Genomic DNA, 23,950 nt, shown 5'->3' on the forward strand with positions numbered 1-23,950 from the left:
TAACTTGCAACCAAGAGTTTTAGAAGAGTTGGCTGAGGTGCTCACTGGGCTGCTAATGCTGATTTTCAGTAGGTCTTGGAGCACTGGGGAAGTTCCAGAGGAGTTGAAGGATGCTAACATTGTGCCAATATTTAAAAAGAGTAAATGCGATTTCCCAGGCTGGTCAGCCTGATGTCGATCCTGAGCAATATAATGGAACAGCTGATAAGGGACTTAATAAAGAATGAAAGGAGAGTACTATAATGAATGCCACTCAGCATGGGTTTATGGACAATAGATCCTGTCACACTAACTTGATCTATCTTTTTTGGGTGAGATTACAAGCGTGGCTGAGAATGGTGATAGTACTAATGTAATAGACACAGACTTCTGTAAGGCATTTGACTTGGTACCACCTGGCCTTTTTTGATGAAAAAGCTAGACCGATATTAACTGAAGATGGCGCACAATGAATGGATTCAAGAGAAGGGAGGGTGGCAATGCCATAGCATGCCACCCTTCCTTCGGCGCTTCCCTAACTCTCCACTCTGCCTTCAGAGCTGGGCGGCCAGAGAGTGGCCGCTGCTGGCTGAGCGCCCAGCTCTGAAGCACGAAAGGAAGCAATTTCAAAATGGCATAAATTCTCCGTGGGACCCAGATCCACTAGGATGGGTCCCTCGCAACCACCCTAATTTGCAGGGCTGATGAATATGCATGGCCTCATTTCCATAAATACCCTCTTTCTCCCAGCATTCCCCAGCCATTGTCTGTCCCCCCGCCTGCGCACATCTGTCCCTCTGTCTCCCCGAGCCATGCCCAGAGCTCTCAGCCAGCATCCATGGGGCCGCCTCACTCACCAGGTCTCCTGGCTCGTAGCTCACGACGGCGAGGAGGGAGAGGAGGGCGCAGGTGGCGTTCACCGCGGGCAGGGTGTCCAGGACGCTGCGCAAGGTCGCGGTGCCCTTGGAGGTGGGCGGGGGAGCTCTCAAGGTCGATGGTGTGTTGGGCATCCAGGCGGCGAAATCGTACTGTGGTACAGACATACCCAGGTGGGTCAGCGCCTCCCCTTGCGGGAGGGAAGCTACCCCAGAGAACCCAGGAGTCCTAGTGGCTACAAAGCCAGGATGTGGATCCTCATTAGACCTTAAAGGCACAGCATTTAGGTGGTCCTATAGCTTCATATTCATAGTGTATATTATCTACCCCATGTATTAGTGTCTATTAAGCACCAATAACATTAAGCACAACTATTTTAATAGTGATCTAACTCAAACTGGCCTAATACCATCATCCTGGTCACTGATGCTGTGTCCCACAACACCTTGCAGCTCGTGAAGTAAACGTTTGTCACAGATAGGAAACTTGTCAAAAATCAAGATACATTTGTTCTCTGTCTTACGACAAGCCAGGGAATTACCTTCGCAGCTCAGTGCCGGGGATATTAGCCTCCAGAACAAAGCTACGAACAGAGCAAGACGTTAGAGAACTGGAATGAACCGATGGGCTGGGTTTTTGTGATGTGCAAAGACATGTGTCACTTGTAGAATCATAGCAATGATAGCAGCGGAAATGTGTAAATTGGGGAGCATGAGGTGAACGTAACATCACTGCACGGGCTGTGCAGAGCCTTTTTCCTGTGCCATATTCACAAACCTGACTGACACTGGCTATTTGGTCTCTTGAGTGTATTTCATAATGAACCAACGTGTGGTCAAGCAATTGACGATACAATTTAGCAGCAACAGATTTAACATAATCCAACCAACCTCAACTTCCCCATAAGAACAGCCACACCGGGGCAGACCAATGGTGCGTCTAGCCCAGTATCCTGCCTGCCGACACTGGCCAATGCCAGGTGCTTCAGGGGGAATGAACAGAACAGGGAATCATTGAGTGAGCCACACGCTGCTATCCACTCCCAGCTTCTGGCACTCCGAGGCTGGAGACACCCAGAACATGGGGTGCCACCGAAGCACCAGGGCAGTTGAGTGGCTGAGCCGTGCTCAGAGGAATGGCATTGCTAGGAGCCGGGTGAAAGCCTGTCAAACTGCCGTGGGAAGTTTTTAAGAGTCAGTCAAGGGGCCACCCCTAAAACAAGGCCTGTTAGAGTCTGCTCAGAAACTAGCTGCGTGTGTGTGTGTGGGGGAATCCACTGTGCGACAGCGAACGCAAATGGTGACCAGAGGAGAACGGAGCGAGAGGCAGAGGCAAAAGCCAGCAAGCCAAACACGGCCTGAGCGCCTACAGTGCAGCGTGAAGCTGGGGCAGTGGGACCCTGGTGTATGGACTTGGTGTACCCTAGCCCACGCCTGAGCATCCGCACTGGGCTGAGAATTGCTGGCCCCAGGTCTCAGCCAGGCCAGCACAGCCATAGAACCACAGGGTTACAAGGCACCGCAAGGGTCATCGAGTTGAACCCCCCCCTGCCGAGCTGCAGGATTTAGTGTGTTTCCACCAGCCGGCTTACCCAGTCTCCAGCCCATACTGCACTACACAGACCTTCTGACTCGGATCTGCGGCTTGAGCTGCGTCCACACTGCCCCATGGCAGGGCTTGGATCTGACTCGCAGCAGGACTCGGGCTCTGACCTACCCCACCAGCGAAGTCCGAGGATCTGGGTCCTGACCCAAGTCAGATTGGTCTGTGTGTGGACGACAGGAGGGCTTGGCCTCAAACCTGAGTCACACCCCGGGCTGCATGTGCAGTGTGGACATACCCAGTGTGTCCCTGGGAAAAGCTAGAGAGAGAGAGAGGGGTTTGGGGACTGTTTGCTAAAGAAGCCTGGGTTCTTCCTGCCTTCGCAGCAGCGGTGTTTATCCATTCCTGGTACATAAATCAGACGGCATCAAAAGGATACCAGACTCCATCGATTTCTGCATCTATCTGGAACGTACCAAGGGGCCTGAAACTTGACTAGCCACTCGGCTCAAAAATATGCAACAGTGTAAACCTAGCACTAGCGGTGCAGCACCCATGTCTTCATGGGCCCAGAGCGGGAGAACCCACCTAGCCCTGAGGTGGCTTGGGCTCAATGCACAGGGACTTCCTGTGTGACCCGGGGGAAATCCCTCAGCCGGGCGCTGGGTAGGTCTGTTCCCCAGATGGCTCACCCCAAGCACATTGGGCTGGCAGGGTTTTTAAGGCCAGAAGGGACAATTATGAGCCCCTAGTCTGACCTGCCTAGCCCAGTGATCCCTGAATGGAGGCCAACAACCTCTGGAGGGGCTAGAACCAGATGCATGATCCTGGGTAAAGGTTTTCATGGTCCATTAGTGAATTATCCACCCTGCTAAACCTGGGCACTTTACTTCCAGTTTAGAGTCAATGGGGCCAGATCCCGGCTGGTGTCAATGGGCGTCTCTCCATTGGAGTCAGTGGGGCCAGATCCCAGCTGGTGTCAATGGGCGTCTCTCCACTGGAGTCAATTGGGCCAGATCCCAGCTGGTGTCAATGGGCATCTCCCCACTGGAGTCAATTGGGCCAGACCCCAGCTGGTATCAATGGACGTCTCTCCATTGGAGTCAATGGGGACAGATCCCAGCTGCTCTCAATGGAGTGACACTGATTTCCCTTGCCATGGAAACGCCCTCTGGACCAGTGCAGAGATACACCCACCAAATCAGCTGAGCTTCCCAGGGTACCAAAGAGGAGTGGGAACCGGCAAAGCAGCATATTTCAGGGCTATTCAAACCCAGCTCCCCCCAACTCTCTCCTACCTGCCCGCTGTTGACAGCCGCATGCCGGGCCGAGCTGCAGTAGATGATCATGGTGAGGAACTTGATAAGCTCAGCTCTGGTCTGCAATGTGGAGGGGACACCTGATGGGTGGACAAAATGACACAGGCAGTGAGATAACACCAAGAGTCCTCTCTGCCCTGGGGAACAACACACACACACACACACACACACACACACACACACACACACACACACACACACACACACACACACACACACACACACACACACACACACAGCTGCCTCAATGCCCCCTTCCCAAGCACTGCTACAGGCTGGGGACCGACTGGTTAAGCAGCAGTTCTGCAGAAAAGGACTCGGGGATTAACGTGGAGGAGAAGTTGGATATGAGTCAGCAGTGTGCCCTTGTTGCCAAGAAGGCTAAGGGCATATTGGGCTGTATAAGTAGGGGCATTGCCAGCAGATCGAGGGATGTGATTATTCCCTTCTATTCGGCACTGGTGAGGCCGCACCTGGAGTATTGCATCTAGTTTTGGGCCCCCCACTAGAGAAAGGATGTGGATAAATTGGAGACAGTCCAGCGGAGGACAACGAAAATGATTAGGGGGCTGGAGCACATGACTTATGAGGAGAGGCTGAGGGAACTGGGATTGTTTAGTCTGCAGAAGAGAAGAACGAGGGGGGATTTGATAGCAGCCTTCAACTGAAGGAGGGTTCCAAAGAGGACGGAGCTCGGCTGTTCTCAATGGTGGCAGATGACAGAACAAGGAGCAATGGTCTCAATTTGCAGAGGGGGAGGTTTAGGTTGGACATTAGGAAAAACTTTTTCACTAGTAGGGTGGTGAAGCACTGGAATGGGTTTCCTAGGGAGGTGGTGGAATCTCCATCCTTAGAGGTTTTTAAGGTCAGGTTTGGCAAAGCCCTGGCTGGGATGATTTAGTTGGGGAATGATCCTGCTTTGAGCAGGGGGTTGGACTAGATACCTCCTGAGGTCCCTTCCAACCCTAATCTGTGATTCTATGATTCCCTGCTAAGAGGAATGGGGCAAATAATGGAGTTTTTGGTTCATGGGCCAGACAAGGGGAAAAAAATCATTTTGGGTCCAACCAAAACTGAAATTTTTCATGAACTGAAAGGTCATCATGAAAATCAAAATGTTTCCTTTGGAGAATGTTGAAATGGAACTTTTCCTAGATGCTAAAGCCACCGTGACAGTCTACTCTGACCTGCGTAACTTCCCGGAGCTAATTCCTGGTTCAGCTAGAGCCGAGGCTTCAGAAAAACATCCACTCTTGAGCTAAAAATTACCAGTGGTGGAGAACCCACTGCAGCCCTCGGGGAGTTATTCCAATGACTGATTCCCCTCGCTGGTAAAAATTTACACCTTCATTCCAGTGGGAATTGGTTTGGTTTCAATTTCCAGCCGCTGGATCTTTCTCTGCTAGATCGAAGAGCCCGTCATCAAATTGTTTTTCCCCACGTGGGTTCTTATACACTGCTTTGGCCTCTACCTGGAGCAGCGAGGCCACAAGGAGAGGCCTGCACGGTTCCTTCCCTGGGCAATGCGGCCACACCCTGGTACCTTTAAGCCTCACCCAGCCCTAAGTGAGTTCTAACCAGACCCCCACTGGCTACGCTGGAGAGGGTGAGCGAGGGAGTGGAGGATGGTACCGGACGACTTCCTGCCCAAAAACCCTTCGGTGAAGATCTCTGCCACCCAGGCCTGCAGCTCGGAGTCCTTCTCGACAGTGGCGTCACTCTGGTAGTACAGCCCAATGATGCCAGAGACAAAGCTGTGGGGGTTAAAGGAGAAACCAGTGAGCCGGGTATGCAGTGGGGTCACTCCGGAGTCACACCAGGGTGAGCGAGAGGGGAACCAGCCCAAGTGACTCCAAGGGAGTTACTCCCAATTTACACAAGGGGGCAGCGTGAAAGGAATCAAACCCCAACGAGATAATAAATTACTGAGAATGAAATGTTATGGGAAAGTCACTAGATGGCACCACAGGACTAGGAACACGCATTGTACAGCGTTTCAGCTGTAAGCCGTTTGCCACACACAGAGATTTTTGTTTCAGTGGCAGGAGGCTGCTCACAGCACTGATGTGATTTCAATGACTCCTGGAAGTTAACCCTGCTCTGGTCACCTATACTGACCCCCCTGCCCAGCCCAGACATCAAAATCTCACTCAGCAAGTCCTTGCTGAGGCTGACGGGTAACAGGGTGTCTCACAGTTCTGGGAGTCCTGATCAGGATGTCAGACCTGCACTGCCGCCAATAGAACAATGCTGATTTACACCAGCTGGGGATCTGGCCCCATTGACTCCAGTGGAGAGACGCCCATTGACACCAGCTGGGGTCTGGCCCCATTGACTCCAATGGAGAGACGTCCATTGACACCTGCTGGGGATCTGGCCCCATTGACTCCAGTGGAGAGACGCCCATTGACACCAACTGGGGTCTGGCCCCATTGACTCCAGTGGAGAGACGCCCATTGACACCAGCTGGGGTCTGGCCCCATTGACTCCAATGGAGAGACGCCCATTGACACCAGCTGGGGTCTGGCCCCATTGACTCCAATGGAGAGATGCCCATTGACACCAGCTGGGATCTGGCCCCATTGACTCCAATGGAGAGACGCCCATTGACACCAGCTGGGATCCGGCCCCATTGACTCCAGTGGAGAGACGCCCATTGACACCGGCTGGGGTCTGGCCCCATTGACACTAATGGAGAGACGCCCATTGACACCAGCTGAGGTCTGGCCCCATTGACTCCAGTGGAGAGACGCCCATTGACACCGGCTGGGGTCTGGCCCCATTGACACTAATGGAGAGACGCCCATTGACACCAGCTGGGATCTGAGGGGCATAAGACCCACGGGATCAGGCCTCACATTACAAACAGCAGCCAGCTCTGAAAGGCCCGTGTCCCTGATGGCCCAGTAGTTAGTGCAGTAATCTGCAGTGTGGCAGACCCAGATCTGAAGCCCCACTCTGCAGCCTGTTAATGTGAACACAGGGCCCCAACCCCTGTGCAATAACTGGGGGGGAGGAGAGGTTCCCTGTGAGGAAAGCACTGGCCTGTGTTCAGGGCCTCATTCCAGGGGACGATTTGTGGCTCTGAGTCAGGCACCGCCCTCTAGCCTTCAATTAGGCACCCAAACCTCTGCCTAGTGGCCTGTAGCTTCTTTGATGCCTAACTCTCCCCTTGTGAATCTGGCCTGCCTCAGTTTCCCTCAAAGGGGACTCACCCTATTGGCCTACCTTTGCAAACCCCTTTGAGATCTGACGAGGAGCGGCGTGAGGGTCAACGGTTAATATTGATCCCTGCCGGATGGTCCCACACTCCTGCCCAGCCGGAAGGGCGACGTCCCAGAAAGCATCTGACTCTTTTAGAAGCTTTCGGCCGAGGCGAATTTCACCCAGGCAGCATTTTCTGTGCTCCCTCCCCTGCGTCCCTGAGACAACCCCCCAATTCTGTTGGCAAAAACCTCTTTCCAAAGCCACATTCAGCGTCAGCGGATCAACTAGCTTCGGAAAGCCTCCATCACGCCCAGGCTGTTTGCATTTTCCCAGCTGCCCACGGGAACGTGTCCATGTCTCAGCAGCTTGAGGAAAAGGCCTGAACCCCTGTCCTGCCCCATAATCTTCCCCTGCACTAGGGACGAGGAAAGAGAGAGGAGTAGGTCAGATCCCCAGCTGGTGTAACTGGTTGTCACTCCATTGGATTCAGTGAGATCAGTTTCCCAGCTTGTGTCAAGGGATTTCCATTGGTTCTCTCACCCACCCTTTGTCTATTTAGATTGCGAGCTGGTTGAGGCAGGAACCTTCTGTCCATGGGTGTCTCTCTCTGCAGCACCTAGCACCCTGACAGTACCGATCTCGGTCAGGGTCTGTGCAGCGCCTGGCACAATGCGGGCTCTGATCTTTGTCTGGGTCTGTGCAGCACCTGGCACAGTGGAGTTCTAATCCTGACTGTAGCAAACTATAATCATTTGATAGCAGCCCATAAGTATCTACATGGGGAACAAATATATAAAAATGGGCTCAATGGCTGGAAGGTGAAGCTAGATAAACTCAGGCAGGAAATAAGGTGCCTTTTTTTAAAGGCGAGAGTAATTAACCATTGGAACAATTTACCAAGGGTCATGGAGGATTATTCCTCACTGGCAATTTTAAAATCAAGATTGGCTGTTTTTTTCCTGAAAGATCAGCCCTAGGAATTATTTTAGGGAGGTTTTCTGGCCTATGTGAGACAGCAGATCGGAGTACATAATCACAATGGTCCCTTGTGGCCTTAGAATCTATAAATAAAAATGATAGGACCAGAGCCTCAGTGAGTGTAAATAAACACAGGTGTATTGAAGTCTCACAGATTCACATCAGCTGTGGATCGAGCCCGAATCTTCAGGCCTCATGGACGTGAAGAAAACCTTCAGATTGTGACCTGAATGTGACCTGATGCAGCGACACTGCCTGAGTTTGCAGAGAGCCTGAGCCCATTGCTTTGAGAGGAGGGTGGTGAGTTGCTCCCCATATGTGCCATTAACTCTGACACATAAGGCCAACAATTTCCAGCTCCCGATGACTACATCAGTGCTGATGAAAGCACATTACAGAGGAAAGAGATGACCCCCATTGTGATGTTCTACTAGGAGCAGCACCTCATTGAAGGGGAATGTGTGGAGGGGGTTTGGTCAGGGCCGGTGCAAGGACGTTTCGTGCCCTAGGCAAAACTTCCACCTTGTGCCCCCTGCACCCTCCGCCCTGAGGTGCCCCCCCGCCCGCAGCAGCTCCCCACCCTCCGCCCTGAGGCACCCCCCACCCCAGCTCACCCCTGCTCCACGCATGAGCACGAGCACCCCGAACACGCCGTGGCCGCTTCACTTCTCCTGCCTCCCAGGCTTGCAGCGCCTAAGCTGATTGGCACCGCAAGCCTGGGAGGCGGGAGAAGTGAAGCGGCCACGGCATGCTCGGGGAGGAGGTGGGGCAGGGGTGAGCTGGGGCGGGGAGTTCCCCTGCGTGCTGCCCCCCCCCCTCCTTACTTGCTGCAGGCGGCCCTCCCTGCCTAAATGCCAGCGGCGACCGGGGCGGCCAAAGATCCGGCCACCGCGGTCACTGCCGAAGAAAATGGCGCCCCCCAAATCCCAGTGCCCTAAGTGACCGCCTAGGTCACCTACATGGTTGCACCGGCCCTGGGCTTGGTCTGTGGGTGGGGCTTGACAGAGCACTACCTCTGTTTTCTCCTAGAGCTTCACTGCTCTGCCCAGCTCCACTGTGGTTCCTCCACCCCCAGCCTCTGAGGCATCACTAGCCCCCGCCCCCTGGATTCACCTCTCCACCGCTGTCCAGATCCTCATGCCATCATCCCGGTAGTAGTAATTGGGGAGCAAGGTGACCCCACGAGCTTCCAGGTCGTCCGGCAGACAGAGCGCCTCGTAGCTGACATTCTCCATGCCCTTGGCCAGCAGCCTCAGCATCCCGGCCCGACCCGTCGAGGAGGCCTGGAAGAGAGGCAAGAATCTAGAAATCTTGAAAGGACAGATCCCCAACTGGTGTCAATGGGCGTCTCCCCATTGGAGTCAATGGGGCCAGACCCCAGTTGGTGTCAATGGGCGTCTCTCCATTGGAGTCAATGGGGCCAGATCCCCAGTTGGTGTCAATGGGCGTCTCTCCATTGGAGTCAATGGGGCCAGACCTCAGCTGGTGTCAATGGGCGTCTCTCCACTGGAGTCAATGGGGCCAGATCCCAGCTGGTGTCAATGGGCCTCTCTTCATTGGAGTCAATGGGGCCAGATCCCAACTGGGGTCAATGGGCGTCGCTCCACTGCAGTCAATGGGGCCAGACCACAACTGGTGTCAATGGGCGTCTCTCCATTGGAGTCAATGGGGCCAGACCCCAGCTGGGGTCAATGGGCGTCTCTCCATTGGAGTCAATGGGGCCAGATCCCCAGCAGGTGTAAATCAGCATTGTTCTATTGGCGGCAGTGCAGGTCTGACATCTTGCGCTGGACTGCAATCCCAACCCCGACCCCTGCGCCGGACTGCAACCCCCGATCCCGACCCCTGCGCCAGACTGCAACCCCCGATCCCGACCCCTGCGCCGGACTGCAATCTCCGACCCCTGCGCCAGACTGCAATCCCAACCCCGACCCCTGCGCCGGACTGCAATCCCCGACCCCGACCCCTGCGCCGGACTGCAATCCCCGACCCCGACCCCTGCGCCGGACTGCAATCCCAACCCCGACCCCTGCACCGGACTGCAACCCCCGACCCTGACCCTAGTGTGCAGCTCCGAGCCCCGACTCCTGCACCGGGCTGCGAGCCCCGACCCCCATACTTCATGATGCACTATGATGCACACCTTATATGTATTAGTTGATTTTGTACACGGATCTTATGATTAAAATAAATAAACGTTTTATTATCATTATTATTCTTGTTAATTACATATTTTTCTGTTTTTTTCACAAAGTAACTACTATGAAATTATATGGAGGGGGGAGGGTGCAATTTTATATTCTTGCCTCTGGCACAAAAATAGCTAGTTATGGCTCTGCTACCCACTACCCCCACTCCCCTCCCAGAGCCGGGGAGAGAACCCAGGAGTCCTGGCTCCCAGCCCACCCTGCTCTAACCACCAGGCCCCACTACCCTCCCAGAGCTGGGGAGAGAACCCAGGGGTCCTGGCTCCCAGCCCCCCCTGCTCTGACCCACCAGCCCCCACTCCCCTCCCAGAGCTGGGGAGAGAACCCAGCAGTCCTGGCTCCCAGCCCCCACCCTGCTCTAGCCAAGGGGACAGGAGTGGCAGGCAAGTCACCTCTCACCTTGTCGAAGATCCCTCCCGGCTGGATGAGACTGGTCCTAACCACGGTGTTGATGTGCAGGGTGTAGCGGGTGTGGGGGATCAGGAGCTGTGGGGAGCAGAGCGACGTGGGGCTGAGCTGGTGTAGCCCTGAGGATTAATCTGTTGGTCTGTATAAAATGTCTTTTTGATAAAAGTGTGTAGGCTGCATAGATTAATAGAATTTGCAATAAGCTGTAATGAAGATACCTAGAAATTTCTAGACCAGACATCCTGGCCTATTTCCTCTGTGATGCTGAAAGCAACCTTTAAGACCCTTACTCAGAAAAGTAATAATAGGAGACAAACCTACGCAAATGTCTAGGGACTTTTTGAATGTTTACTAACCTTTCACCTAGTTAGGGTACAAAGGAGGGTATTTTTGACCACAAATGTAACACATACACCCGCAAGCTGTCATTAGTACGCACACAAAAGGTCAGCCAATGAAAACAGGTACCCTCACCTTTCCATGGGGGAAAGACAAATTTGGGCATAGGAGGAAGGATTTCTCCCTATAAAAAGGGTGGCAATCCTCCATTAGGGCAGGCGATACACCCATCCTTCTATTTTCCATCGCCTCACCCTGCCTACACCTACGAAAGCTGTCAACTACTGATAAGTCGTAGTGTTCTGTCCTTTCACAGCTGTAAGTATGAAATAATTCTTAATTTCTACTTCACCTCTAAAGCATCTATGCTAAGAAGGGTTTAATTCATAACCAGTTTCTTTATAACTATACTTCCTCTAGCAAAGGTGTGAAATCTTCTGAGTGCTATTGCTGCAGAGTGCATTTAGAACTGTGTAATATCATATCATATCTCTTAAAGAACTGTGATATTTTGTAACTTTGTAATCTCATACTGCTTTTAACATTTTACATTTACTTCTTGTTTTATTGATTTTAAATAAAAGGTCTTGTTTGACTAAATTCTGTCTCAGTATAGTTTTTCTGTCACATAACCCAATCTCCTTGTATAAATTCTGTGAAGCCTGATTCAAGACGAACTTTTATCTTCTGATCACACATATTGGCGAGCCATACCCATATTATTAATATCTATTAATTATTACTAACATTATTAATTAATTAGAAAATTAATTATTAGATACAACTAAATTAAGTGGATAAATTCCACTGTCCCTACTAACCCTCCCCAAATCAGGCTACACTGGGGCCTTGGTGCTAACTCTAAATCCAATCCCCCACCCCCCGTGACACAGCCCGTGGGATACAGGGCCCATCGAGGGGCGACTGGCCCCACGCGGCTGCGTGAAGCAGAGACGTGCCCGCACACAGCTGGGCACAGGCTTAGCCGGACATAGCTGGGGCAGGGCACATCTGGGTGTTATCCAGACGACACCTGCAGAAGCAGCTGGGCATAACTGGGGCGTGGATCCAGGTGGGGAGTGGGCCCCTTTGGCTGCAGATGGCACCTTCGCAATCAGCTGGGGAACAGGCACCGCGGGCACATCTGGGGCAGAGGCTGCAGCTGGGCACACACCTGGGTGCCCCTGGACCCTGCAGACACTGATGGGCCATAGCAGGGACAGCTGGGCACATTTTGAAGCGCTATCAGATGCCTCTGGGTACATCTGTGACACAGATGCAGCTGGGCACAGATGTTGCCGGACACACCTGGGGCACGCAGCTGGGCACTACCAGGGAATGGCTGCAGTGGGGCGCTTCTGGGGCACGGATGCAGCTGGGCACATCTGGGGCACACAGCTGGGCACAGCTGGCACATGGCTGTTTCCTGGCCAAAGACACAGGAAGGACATGAGGGGATGACCCTTCCCCAATTTCGGTCCCTCTCCCCCGCCCCTCACCTTGTAGACAGGATGGCACATGGGCAGCTGGTGCAGTGTGGCCATGCAATAGACCTCGCAGAGGAGATGAGCTTCCAGCAGGTGGGTGTTGACCTCATGGACATGGACGTTGGCCAGGCGCACCCAGATCTTGGCCAGGGTCCAGTCCCACTGGGGGTCGCTGGGCAGGAAGATGGGGCTGCCGGGGCCCGGGCGCTGGCTGAGCTGTGGGGGCGGGGAAAGGAGTAAGCCTCCTGCATGGCCCACGTGCTGGGAGCCCTGCAGCTGGAGGTGGGACTAAGGCTTGTGGGCTGTGACATCCCGAGACACCAGTGGGTGGGAACCGGGGGGCGGGGGCTGCCCCACCCAGGAGGGCCCCACTCCTGAATGAGTACATGGAGCAGGAAAGGGGGAATCAGAGCCCTCCTGTGAGACTTCTGGTCCATCCGTCCATCCCTCCTGCCCAGCACCTCGGTCCATCCGGGTGCTACGGAGCTCGAGCGCTCATGAAAAAAATAGGGGGTGCTCAGCACCCACCAGCCACAGCGGGGCAGCAGATCAGCTGTTGGCGGCTGGCGGGAGGCACTTGGGGGGAGAGTGGAGAGCAGTGAGTGGCTGGCGGGTGGGGGACCTCGGGGGAAGGGGTGGAGCAGGGGTGGGGCCTCATGAAAAGGGTCGGAGTGGGGGCAGGGCCTCAGCGCAGAACAGGGGTGGAGCAGCCACTGGGAAATATCAAAGTCAGTGACTGTGCATCCATCTGTCCATCCTCCCGTCCGTCCTCCCATCCTCTGGTCTCCTTGGCCCATCCATCCTCCCATCTGTCCTCCTGTCCTTCTGGTCTCCCCAGCCCATCCATTCTCCTGTCTGTCCTCCCATTCTTCCGGTCTCCTCGGCCCATCCATCTGCCTGTCTGTCCTCCCGTCCGTCCTCCCGTCCCTCTGGTCTCCTTGGCTCATCCATTCTCCTGTCCATCCTCTCGTCTGTCCTCCCATCCTTCTGGTCTCCTCGACCCATCCATCCTCCCATCCGTCTTCTCGTCCCTCTGGTCTCCTCCGCCCATCCACCCTCCTATCCGTCCTCCCGTCCGTCCTCCCGTCCCTCTGGTCTCCTTGGCTCATCCATTCTCCTGTCCATCCTCTCGTCTGTCCTCCCATCCTTCTGGTCTCCTCGACCCATCCATCCTCCCATCTGTCTTCTCGTCCCTCTGGTCTCCTCCGTCCATCCACCCTCCTATCCGTCGTCCCGTCCATCCTCCCGTCCCTCTGGTCTCCTCGGCCCATCCATCCACCTGTCCATCCTCCCATCCGTCCTCCGTCCCTCTGGTCTCCTTGGCCCATCCACCCTCCTGTCCATCCTCCCATCCCTCTGGTCTCCTTGGCCCATCCACTCTCCTGTCCGTCCTCCCGTCCGTCCTCCCGTCCCTCTGGTCTCCTCAGCCCATTCATCCTCCCATCCATCCTCCCGTCTTTCTGGTCTACTCGGCCCATCCATCCTGATGTCCATCTGTCTGGCCTTCCTGCCCCGTTGTAAAAAAATTTTTTTTAAAGGTGAAAAGTGGATTTTCTCCTTTTCCAGCCCCACTTTCAGAGGTTTTCTGTCTTTCTTTTTCTTTCTTTTTTTTAACGTTTCAGTGATGAAAAATGCAGAAGACGGGAAAAGAGGAAAAAAGAGAATAAAGAGGAAAGGAAATTGAGAGAGCAACTCCCCACCTCCAAATCCAACATTTTTCACTTTCTGAACCCGCCCCCACCAACCTTTTGAGTCCAATCACACTTCCTGTTTGGATCCAATAACAGAAAGGCTCTGTCAAAATTACCCTGTATGGGAGGACCCATGTTGGAAGGTTTCTCATGGGACAATGTTTCACCCCCCCAAATGTTGAGGTACCTGCTCACTAGGAAGGGCCCACTGGTCTGGATCGGGGGCAATTCCTCTGTTCTGGATTAGCCTGGCAGGGCTAAAGGGCTCCCTGGGCGGTTGTGAGCACCAGGCAGAGGCCGGGCATGCTCATTACCTGGATGGCCAAGGGTATAACCTGCCCGCCAGGTGTCAGGTGCAGCAGGCAGAGCGGTGCGGCCAGGTACTGTTGTTTCCCGTTCAGCTGCGTGGTGGGGATCCCCTCCAGGATCTTGTAATCCGTCAGGAAGATGTTCCCTTTCTGCAAGGCGGAGAGAAGGGTTCATCTCTCACATGAAACAGGCTGCTGGGTTTTGTTGCGGGCACCCACAGAACTCATCCCCACAGACGGCTTTCGGGAGACCAGCAGGATCCTCTTACCTTGAGCTCGTCCTGCAGGGTGGTGCCCTCCCCCAGGGAGCTGGCCACCATCTCCTCCGTCACAGGAAAGTTCTCCGGGAGCGATGTGCATTTCCGCATCACCACCGGGTTGACCCCATTCAGGAACTGGTACCCGAAGAATGAATCTTCCTGCCAGTGCTCGGAGACGTACTCTGGGGACACAGATAACAACAGGTGAGTCAATGGGGCCAGACCCCCAGCTGGAGTCAATGGGTGTCTCTCCGTTGGAGTCAATGGGGCCAGATCCTCAGCTGATGTCAATGGGAGGCAATAGATGGGGGAGCATGAGCCCCCTCTGTGGGGTTACATCATCCCTATGCTGCCTTGGTGGAAAGTTACAGCAGCAGGACAAGAAGAATAGAGGAGTTAGATAAAGTTGTTATGAGAAAGTTGAGAGCTAGCCCGTGGGAGACAGACGCCAGGTGGCCTAGCTGGGATCGGTTTCAAGGTGATAAACAAGTCCATAATCAGATGGATTGCATGGGAAATGGGAAACCAGTAAGCAAAGGGCCATGCATGTGAAAAGTGTGTGTATCAGACAAAGAACCAATCAGCAGCAATGTGATGTTGGTGTGTCTGACGTTTGCTAATATGGAGAAGCCTATATAATATGATGCATTGTACACAATAAACGATTTTGCTTGCAATCATATTGGTTGTTGTGCTTTATCCCGGCCTGCATGAGATGCACTGAGATGCAACAAATGGTGACCCCGACGTGATTCAAATCGGATCGAGTCGTTGTCCTGAACAGGCGGGAGAACAGCCGCGGCAGGAGGTACTGGGGAAGAGCCAGCTCCTGGGCGTCCGGAGGGAGACGCATTGAGCTCAAAGGTGAGCGGTTAGTGAATCATGGGTACCGCTGCATCAGCGGAAGAAAAAACGGTGCATGAATATTTGATACGCATCGCGGAACGGCAGGGAGAAAAGCTCCCCTCTGATACATTGTCCCGCCTGCTGCGGTGGGGACAGAGAAGGGGACTTTTCGTTAAGCCGAGTACAATCTTCGATAAAACTGTCTGGGAGCGGCTAGGCTCCGAGCTTTGGGAGTCGGTGACTCAGGGCGATAAGGAAGCCTTCTCCCTGAGTCAAGTATGGAGTAAAACAAGGAAGATAGTAGACACTCTCGCAGCCGAGGCGGGAGTGCAGGCGGCCCTTCATGAGATCCTCCGCCCAACGCCCGAAATGCCTTCTGTGTTGCCGGTTGGAGCCAGGGAGTTTTTCGGTGGCGAGGACACGGTGATACCTTTGGCTCCCGATCTGGATGATTTTGCCCCTGTTACGGTCCCACTACCCTCTGATATGACCGAGCCTGGGACAGTGCCGGGAAAACCGTTATGCTTCTCCGGTATGAGCAGCAACAGCTGGGTGTTCTGACACAGGATGCACAGATTAAAAGAAGCCAAGCAGGGAAGGAAAAAGAACAGAATGAGTTAACCGAAGAAATCTTTCTGGCCCCAGTCAAGGACACGCCGCTCAGCTAAGACTTGGCGGACAGCCAAGGAAAAGGGGGGCTTGACTGGGCCCAAAAAGCTGTGAGAGCTGAAAAACCCTGCCAGGCACTAACGGAATGTGTTAGCTGTCTCTTCTCACAGGTATGGAAGAGCTGCCCAAAGATCCTAGCAGCCCTGCCACTCCTTGGAACCAGGAGACTGACTGCTTGGACCCATGATTTTCACTGCAAAAAGACCCCTTCACATCAGAAGAATTTTCCTACTGATGATTGGCCTATTTATTTTTCTAGTCCTACTGTGTTTCTGGATAGCAGGAAAAAAGGACAAGGTGACGTGCTGGTTAACCTCTCCCTTGTCCTTTGGCAGCCCCCATTGTGTCATTGGATTCTTTTGAAAGAAGCAAAATCACTACAGGATGATGTCCTGGTAATCTCCCCCGTAGAAGCTGAACCACGACGGTGGTGGAAAAGAAGAAAAAACACTCACATCACTGACATTGCCAACGTCCAGAAATTCCTGACTAAAAGGACATTAAGAACTGACCCCAGTGAAGAAACAAAGAATTGTACACTGGCAGGAAGAAATTTGTGGGACTCCTGCTGAGAAATGTGGTATTGATTGGATTTTGGGGTTTATTCTACAGGCTGCGCCCTGTGTTTTGGATAAATCCTTCAGTATGTATTGCCATCCCTAATTGGATTGTAAATGATATTGCCCTTATTTAGTTTTTTATTGTTGGAGCTCCGCTAATTCAAGTACAGGCTGGAGTTGGTGAGTTACATATAATTTTCGCCATTAGTTTTAGGATCCAAAGGCTACTGGCAGAGATGGTATGGGCTATTACTGAGGCTGGGAAAGCATTGCTGTGGGATTTAGTACGTTTAAAATCCTGAATAACCAGCTGATGGCCATTCGGAGTGATCTTGAGCACCAGGATGGCCCACTGCCCTTACAGATACATCAGGAGTACCATCTGTTCTGGGGAGGCCAAGCATTTGGACTGGTTAGGGTGGGTATGGGCTCTCACATACCGAATCCTGCCGGGTCCATGGGGAGGATGAATGTGGAACTAATTACCCCCTCATTATTAACCCCAGCTCCCTAGAGTTTAATTGCTTTTTGTTTTTAAAGTTTGAGAAAATTTAGCCAAAAGTTTGTTGAGTATTCTCAAAAGGGGGAGTTGTTGGTGTTACTAGGCATAAATCTAGGTAATTCGGGAGAATGGCTTTGGGCCTATGTGACCCAAAGTACCTTTATGTAAAGTGCTTTTGTTAGCCTTACTAGATTTTTGTAATTTCTTGTGTTATGTGTTATGTGCTGACTATTGGCAGTTGCAAGGCTGTTTGATACTAGATGTAGCCAATATTAAATGAGATAGGCGGAAAATAGATGCTGTGATTAAAGTTGCATGCATGAGAATGTAGCCCCCACGGTGGGAAAGTACAGATAACTGTTTACAGTAGAGACCAGAAGGGTGGGGGCTAGTTAAAAAGCACACCCTCCTAGTTATACTGATAGTGGAACAAGTTTGTGTCCTTGAAAGGGAACGGTTCAGTGGAAAAAAGGATCGGGCCCAGGCGGGCAGGCAACAGACAAAAAGCTTGGAAAGCAGGTTGGAAACTTTTGAGGGTGTAGTGGAAAGAAAAGGTAGTTAAGCACAAGCTTGGGAATTTCAAATATTCGGGAGGATACTTGGAATGGTGATTTAGTTGAGAAAGGTGGTTGTTGGAGTACAAGCGAGTAATTTAAGGCAGAGTAAAAAGTTAACTCTGTGGTTGCTAGAGGGAACAGCAGTTGAACTTTGTAAAGATGCTAAAGAGAAAAGTTTTTGGTGTTTTTGAAATGTTTGTAAATAAGTTTAGGCAAAGAAATTAGCTTGCAATTGTTTGGCTATGAACAATTTTGTTAAATTAATTAAAGAATGTATACAGTGCTATGTAATTAAAATTGTATTAGGTTTTAAGGGCACTGTAAATGGTAATGTTTTTTTTTTTTTAGTGTTTAAAAGCAGAAGTTAAAAGTAAAGAGTAAGCCAAAGAGCATTTGTATTAATTGTTCCCCTGTTTTGCCTAAAATTATTAAGAGTATTTGTATATTTTAAGTAATGATTGATTACCCAGTAGGGGTAAATTTGTTTTTGTTTTTTAGATAATTAAAGAAAATTAATGCCAGCTGCACAGCATTTAATATACCATCCATTTATTAATAGAGTAAAAATTATGTTTTGTGTTTTATGTTTTGTTTTGTGATGTTTGTTTTGTACCCAGAATTGTTGTGTTTAATATTTTTATGAGATGGTTTGATTTGAAATTAAGCTAAAGAGTTAGATTGAAATGCAGATACTGGTTTTATTTAATTTAGAATACAAAGTGTTTGGATACATCAGAAGAAAAATGTGATATGCTAAAGTTTAATGCATTTTTTTAAGTAAGAGAGAAATTTTATTGGCCAATTTTTTTGTTTTAGAATGGTTATTAAAATTTGCATACCAATAGTCTTGGAAAGCAAGAACATGGTTGTAAGAATTTTGAAGGTATGTGTTGTATAAATTTATTTGATTATTTGCATTTTATGTATGCGTTGCTTTAGCAATTGCAGGATAATATGTATAAGCTTACGCGTGATTATAATCCTTTGTGGGATTGGCTTAATGGCCTTGGCTGGCCCACTTAGGTTATTTTTCTTCTCCATATGGGAATAATTGCGTTGGGAGTTGTTTTTTTTATTTGCTTGCCCTGTTTTGTACGCCTTTTGCAATGAAGCTTGGAGAGGTTTATTGGATGTCTTTTTAAGAAAAGAGGGGGAGATGTGGGGTTACATCATCCCTATGCTGCCTTGGTGGAAAGTTACAGCAGCAGGACAAGAAGAATAGAGGAGTTAGATAAAGTTGTTATGAGAAAGTTGAGAGCTAGCCCGTGGGAGACAGACGCCAGGTGGCCTAGCTGGGATCGGTTTCAAGGTGATAAACAAGTCCATAATCAGATGGATTGCATGGGAAATGGGAAACCAGTAAGCAAAGGGCCATGCATGTGAAAAGTGTGTGTATCAGACAAAGAACCAATCAGCAGCAATGTGATGTTGGTGTGTCTGACGTTTGCTAATATGGAGAAGCCTATATAATATGATGCATTGTACACAATAAACGATTTTGCTTGCAATCATATTGGTTGTTGTGCTTTATCCCGGCCCGCATGAGATGCACTGAGATGCAACACCCCTCTAGCTATGGGAGATGTGGTGGGATCCCCAACTAGCTGCTGGGGGACAGATCCTGATTCCAGCCAGAGCTGCCCTCCAGTCTCCCATGTGGATGGTGTAGTAAGAGGAGGCCCTAAGATATAAACCTTGGTATCAGAGGCCTGAGGCCTGAACTAAAGTAATGGTCAAGACTTTGCTAACATAAAGCAAAGTTAAGCTGCTCACAGAAGCTGGCAAGAAAAGGGCTGATGTTGCATAAAAATATATCCACATAGTGGATTGAAGCATAAACACGGTACCAGGACACAGAAATACTGTACATTCCACACAGATAACAAGGAACAGACGGACCCATCCCAATGACAGGGCCAAAAGGGGAATATGATGGATAGAGATGTTTTGTTCGAACCAACGTGTACAAGGTGAGAGGCGGCACCTGACTACGTAGAGGGGTCGTACCTTGAAGCATAAACACGGTACCAGGACACACCGCCCCAGGGGTACATTCTTATACACAGGTACAAACAAGTTACACATCACTCCTGACGTATTGAGGTGCGACCCTTCTACGCAGCAAGATACAACCGCTCTACGTAGTCAGGTGCCGCCTCACACCTTGTACACGTTGGTTCGAACAAAACAACCCTATCCATCATATTCCCCTTTTGCCCCTGTCATTGGGATGGGTCCGTCTGTTCCTCGTTATCTGTGTGGAATGTGCAGTATTGGTGTGTCCTGGTACCATGTTTACGCTTCAATACGCTATGTGGAGATATGTTTATGCAACATCAGCCCTTTTCATGCCAACTTCTGTGAGCAGGGCCTGCCTCTGGCTCACAGCTTTATGTTAGCAAAGTCTTGACCATTACTTTAGTTCAGGCCTCAGCCCTCATACCAGGCCTCTGATACCAAGGTTTATATCTTAGGGCCTCCTCTTACTACAGATGGAACCAGGGAGGCTGCAGAGGGCTCACAAAGCCCGTTTGTCCTTCACCGTCCAGCCCCAGTGCTCAGGTCAGCCCAGGAGGAACAATGAGTCTCAGCCCTCAGCCCTGCCCATGGTGGAGTCAGCAGGGCCATCTCACCCCATGTCTGTGGGCACAGGGTCAGATTGTGTCGGGGGGCCGGGGGCAGGACATGCCCGTGCACTGGGGGAGCACAGACCTGAAGTGGGGTTCTTGTTACACCAGAATATCTTCCGGATGTCTTCCAGCTTCTCCCAGGAGCCCGTGCATAAGGAGAAACCCTTCAGCTTCAGCTCCAGCTCCCTGGGGACAAGAGAGACCCTTAGAGGAGAGACCGATGGACCCGGCCAGTCAAGAGAAAGGAGACGCAGCCAAATACCCAACTGAAGGGAGGGTATTGCCAGGCCCCATAACCACAATGTGTGCCAGCCATGGCCCCAATCCACCCCCTGTGGGCACTGTCGGGCAGGGAATAGCAGCAGACTAGAGGTATCTGATCATGCCCCCAGTCTGATAGATAGATAGATAGATTGGTTTTCAGTTGGTTGGTCACTTGGGAGCCATGATTTCTATTCCCACCACTGTGCAGCTGGTGACCTGAGGTTTAAACAGAGGGTCAGAGGGGAAACTAAGTCAGAGAGGAGGGTTTAGACCGGGAGGACTTTGGGGCATGGGTTGTCTCTCACTGTGGGTCACCAGGGCCCGGAATAACATAGCGACCGAGAGGAATGGCTGGGGATGTCCGGTACAGAGGCAGGCGTGAGTCCTGCTCTGGGGGCAGGATCTGAGCTAGAAGATGGCCTCTTTGGAGTGACTCTCAGATCAACCCATCCCCGCTGGGGTACCTAGGGAGGGGGTTGGTCCCCTTTGAGCCCTCTCCAAATCCCCACTGCCCCAGGCTGCTCCACTCAGGGCCGGCCCCAGGGTAGCGTCCCCTCCCCCCACACTCACGTTTTAATGGTGCGCAGGATGAAGATGGTGGTCTTGGTCAGGCTGTACTTGTCATTGGAGTCCAGCTCATCCACGGTCGCCACGTCCAGGCACCTTGGCCACCCGGGGGCATATTCCTTCCAGCTGCCGGGAGACACACATGGGCTCACCATCCCATGCCCGAGAGAGCGCAGACAGGGGCCCCTCCAGAGACCTCCTCTGCCTCACCCAGGCATGGCTGGAGGCTCCCCATGGGCAAAGAAACCCCTCGCCTGCTCAGCTTCCTAGCAAAAATAAAACCGTCTGCAGCTTGTGTAGTTACAGAGGAACCATCCAAAATGGGCAGCCAGTGTGACCGACTCAGCAGCACTGCCTGCGTCTGCAGAGAGCCTGAGCCCATTGCTCCAAGAACTGCCTCGACTCCCTTCAAATGCCCTAAGTGGCTCGTTTAAATAGTGTTGCAAACCCCAGGGGTTCGTAGATCATGCACCAGCCCCGTCCCCTGAATAAGTAAGACCCCAAATGGTTATTGAGTGAAATCTCAGGATCTGGAAGTCAATCCCTGTAGGTGGGGGTCAGATTTCTGAGCTGCTCTCCCCACACACAATGTCTGGAGAGTGACTTGGCTTTTAATACAGAAGCTGAGTTTTTCCCCAGGATAACCCCGTGACTCCGGGTGCTGGGGCTTTCAGAGAAGCCCTGAGCTGCCGATGCCACAGGGTTAACTCTTCCATTGTCTCCCCAGAGCAGGTGTGGGAGACTGATGGAGAGTGGGGGGTGGTAAGGCCTACCCAGGGGGGTAAGATGGGGCAGAGATATGGTTTTAGATGAGTCTCGCCCAGCATAAGCTCTTCGCCCACCTTCTGCCAGTGGCTGGAGCCTGCCCACCCCTCCCAGGTGGAGACCAAAGGAAAAGACCCTGCCCTTCCAGAGGTCACTGATAGGAGGTGCTGCAGCAGCTGAGAACAGAGACAGGCTGCAGCACAGCCGGGCTGATCCTGACATTTGGGAGGGGAGGGTGTAGGATTGAATCAGGGTCCCCATGAGCCCCTGGGTTCTCTCCCCGGCTGTGATGGGGAGTGGGGTCTAGTGGTTAGAGCAGGGGAGTTGAGAGCCCAAAGTGGGAGGCAGGGGAAGGGAGTGAAAGCAGAACCGGAGCTTATTATCGTCCTCCCCCGGACAGGGCTTATGACTCTATCAGCCTGACCCTCCTCATCCCCCAGTCCTGCCTGGGTGCATCCCAGCCCCCTTCACCAGCCCTGCCGCCCCCGCCCGGCTCACCGGTAGGCCTCCCGCCGTGCCTTCAGCTCCTCTTGCCGGTGCTGCAGCAGCAGCGGGTGCTGGGCATCCTCAGACACGGTTTTGGCTGGAGGGAGAAGAGGGAGTTTGAAAGCCAATGGCACACCTGGGTGTTAGCCACATCATGGGCCCATCCTGCCGTGTTTGTGTGTGTGGGCGGGAGGATGGCTGGTCCCAAACAGAGTGAGAAACAGCACCTCCTGCTGCTCCCCCAGGGAATCAGGGAGGACGCTTGCTTTCTCTAACGGGGGTGTACCAGGCTGCCTCCCCCCAAAAAAGGTTCTCTTCTGTGATGTTATTGACATGAACTGGGACCGTATAGATCATTGTTGCAACCAAGGTCCTGTACTGGCACCAAATCTTGTATAAAGGGGGTCAGATAAGGTGTCTAAGACAAGGTTATGGTTTGCTGCTTAGGATTACGCTGTCTGGATGGGTGTATCAATTTTGTAGTTCAAGTTATGAATATTGGCTCTGTGCTTGTATCTCAATGTGTTCGATTCTAAGAAGCCTCAGTGAAGCATTTGGCCAGTTTCTTGAGAAGGGACTGTTCTCAGTCAGTGCCCAATCAAGAAACAGTTAATGGACAATGGACCTTGGGAGACTCCAATCCACATAAGAAGTCTTCCTGGGAACGCTCAAGACAGCATGTGGGCAATGGCTGCCGCCTGTAAAGAACTGAGTCATGCATGGACATGTGATGTGCCCATGTGACTCCAAACTCCATTTTGCGTAATTTTCCACAGTAAGAACAAAGAAGTGTCCTTACGCCTGGAAGCGACTATACAAGGTGATGTTACCTCATCTCCATCTTGTCTTCAATCCTGCTTCATACCTCTGGAGGGACTTTGCTACAAACTGAAGCTCTGAACAAAGGACTGAATGACCCATCCCAGCGGGGGATGTTCCAGAGACTTGATTTGAACCTGCAGCTTATTCCATCACTGCTACAAGCCTGAACCAAGAACTTTGCCATTACTGCATGTAATTAATTCCATGTAACCACTTCTAGCTCTCATCTAGATCTTTTTCCTTTTATAAATAAACTTTTAGATTTTAGATTCTAAAGGATTGGCAACAGCGTGATTTGTGGGCAAGACCTAACTTGTATATTGACCTGGGTCTGGGCCTTGGTCCTTTGGGATCGAGGGAACCTTTTTCTGTTACTGGGATATTGGTTTTCATAACCATTCGTCCCCATAACGAGCGGTACTGGTGGGGACACTGGGAAACGGGAGTGTCTAAGGGAATTGCTTGTGTGACTTGTGGTCAGCCAGTGGAGTAAACCCGAAGTCTTCTCTGTTGGGCTGGTTTGGTTTGACTGGGTGTGCAAAGGACCCCCAGCCTTGTGCTGTAACTGCCCTGCTCTAAGCAATTTGTCCTGAATTGGCACTCTCAGTTGGGTCCCACCAAAGCCAGCATCGTTACATCTTCACTGATGTGGGGGAGGGTACTGAGAAGGGAGCAGGGGTG

General features: G+C 51.8%; 2 protein-coding genes across 3 annotated transcripts in view; both read right to left on the reverse strand.

Annotated features, from left to right (window-relative positions):
• Nucleotides 1–23,950, reverse strand: part of LOC123356632 — a 1,710,063-nt gene that overhangs the window by 684,891 nt on the left and 1,001,222 nt on the right.
• The window catches only part of LOC123356641 (hydroperoxide isomerase ALOXE3-like), a 52,075-nt gene that overhangs the window by 1,622 nt on the left and 26,503 nt on the right, over nt 1–23,950 (reverse strand). The window contains exons 3-14 of one of the 2 annotated variants that reach the window (XM_045000014.1): nt 22,460–22,544; nt 21,200–21,322; nt 20,448–20,551; nt 14,611–14,783; nt 14,348–14,491; nt 12,355–12,558; nt 10,508–10,594; nt 9,015–9,184; nt 5,349–5,470; nt 3,696–3,796; nt 2,572–2,716; nt 837–1,007 (exon numbers count right to left, since the gene is read on the reverse strand). In XM_045000014.1, the coding sequence (XP_044855949.1) occupies nt 837–1,007; nt 2,572–2,716; nt 3,696–3,796; nt 5,349–5,470; nt 9,015–9,184; nt 10,508–10,594; nt 12,355–12,558; nt 14,348–14,491; nt 14,611–14,783; nt 20,448–20,551; nt 21,200–21,322; nt 22,460–22,544 (1,629 nt within the window). The remainder of the gene's footprint in view (nt 1–836; nt 1,008–2,571; nt 2,717–3,695; nt 3,797–5,348; nt 5,471–9,014; nt 9,185–10,507; nt 10,595–12,354; nt 12,559–14,347; nt 14,492–14,610; nt 14,784–20,447; nt 20,552–21,199; nt 21,323–22,459; nt 22,545–23,950) is intronic. The other variant, XM_045000013.1, reaches the window with a different exon arrangement.

The sequence above is a fragment of the Mauremys mutica genome, chromosome 26 (assembly GCF_020497125.1).
Source record: "Mauremys mutica isolate MM-2020 ecotype Southern chromosome 26, ASM2049712v1, whole genome shotgun sequence".
NCBI classification, from domain to species: Eukaryota; Metazoa; Chordata; order Testudines; family Geoemydidae; genus Mauremys; species Mauremys mutica.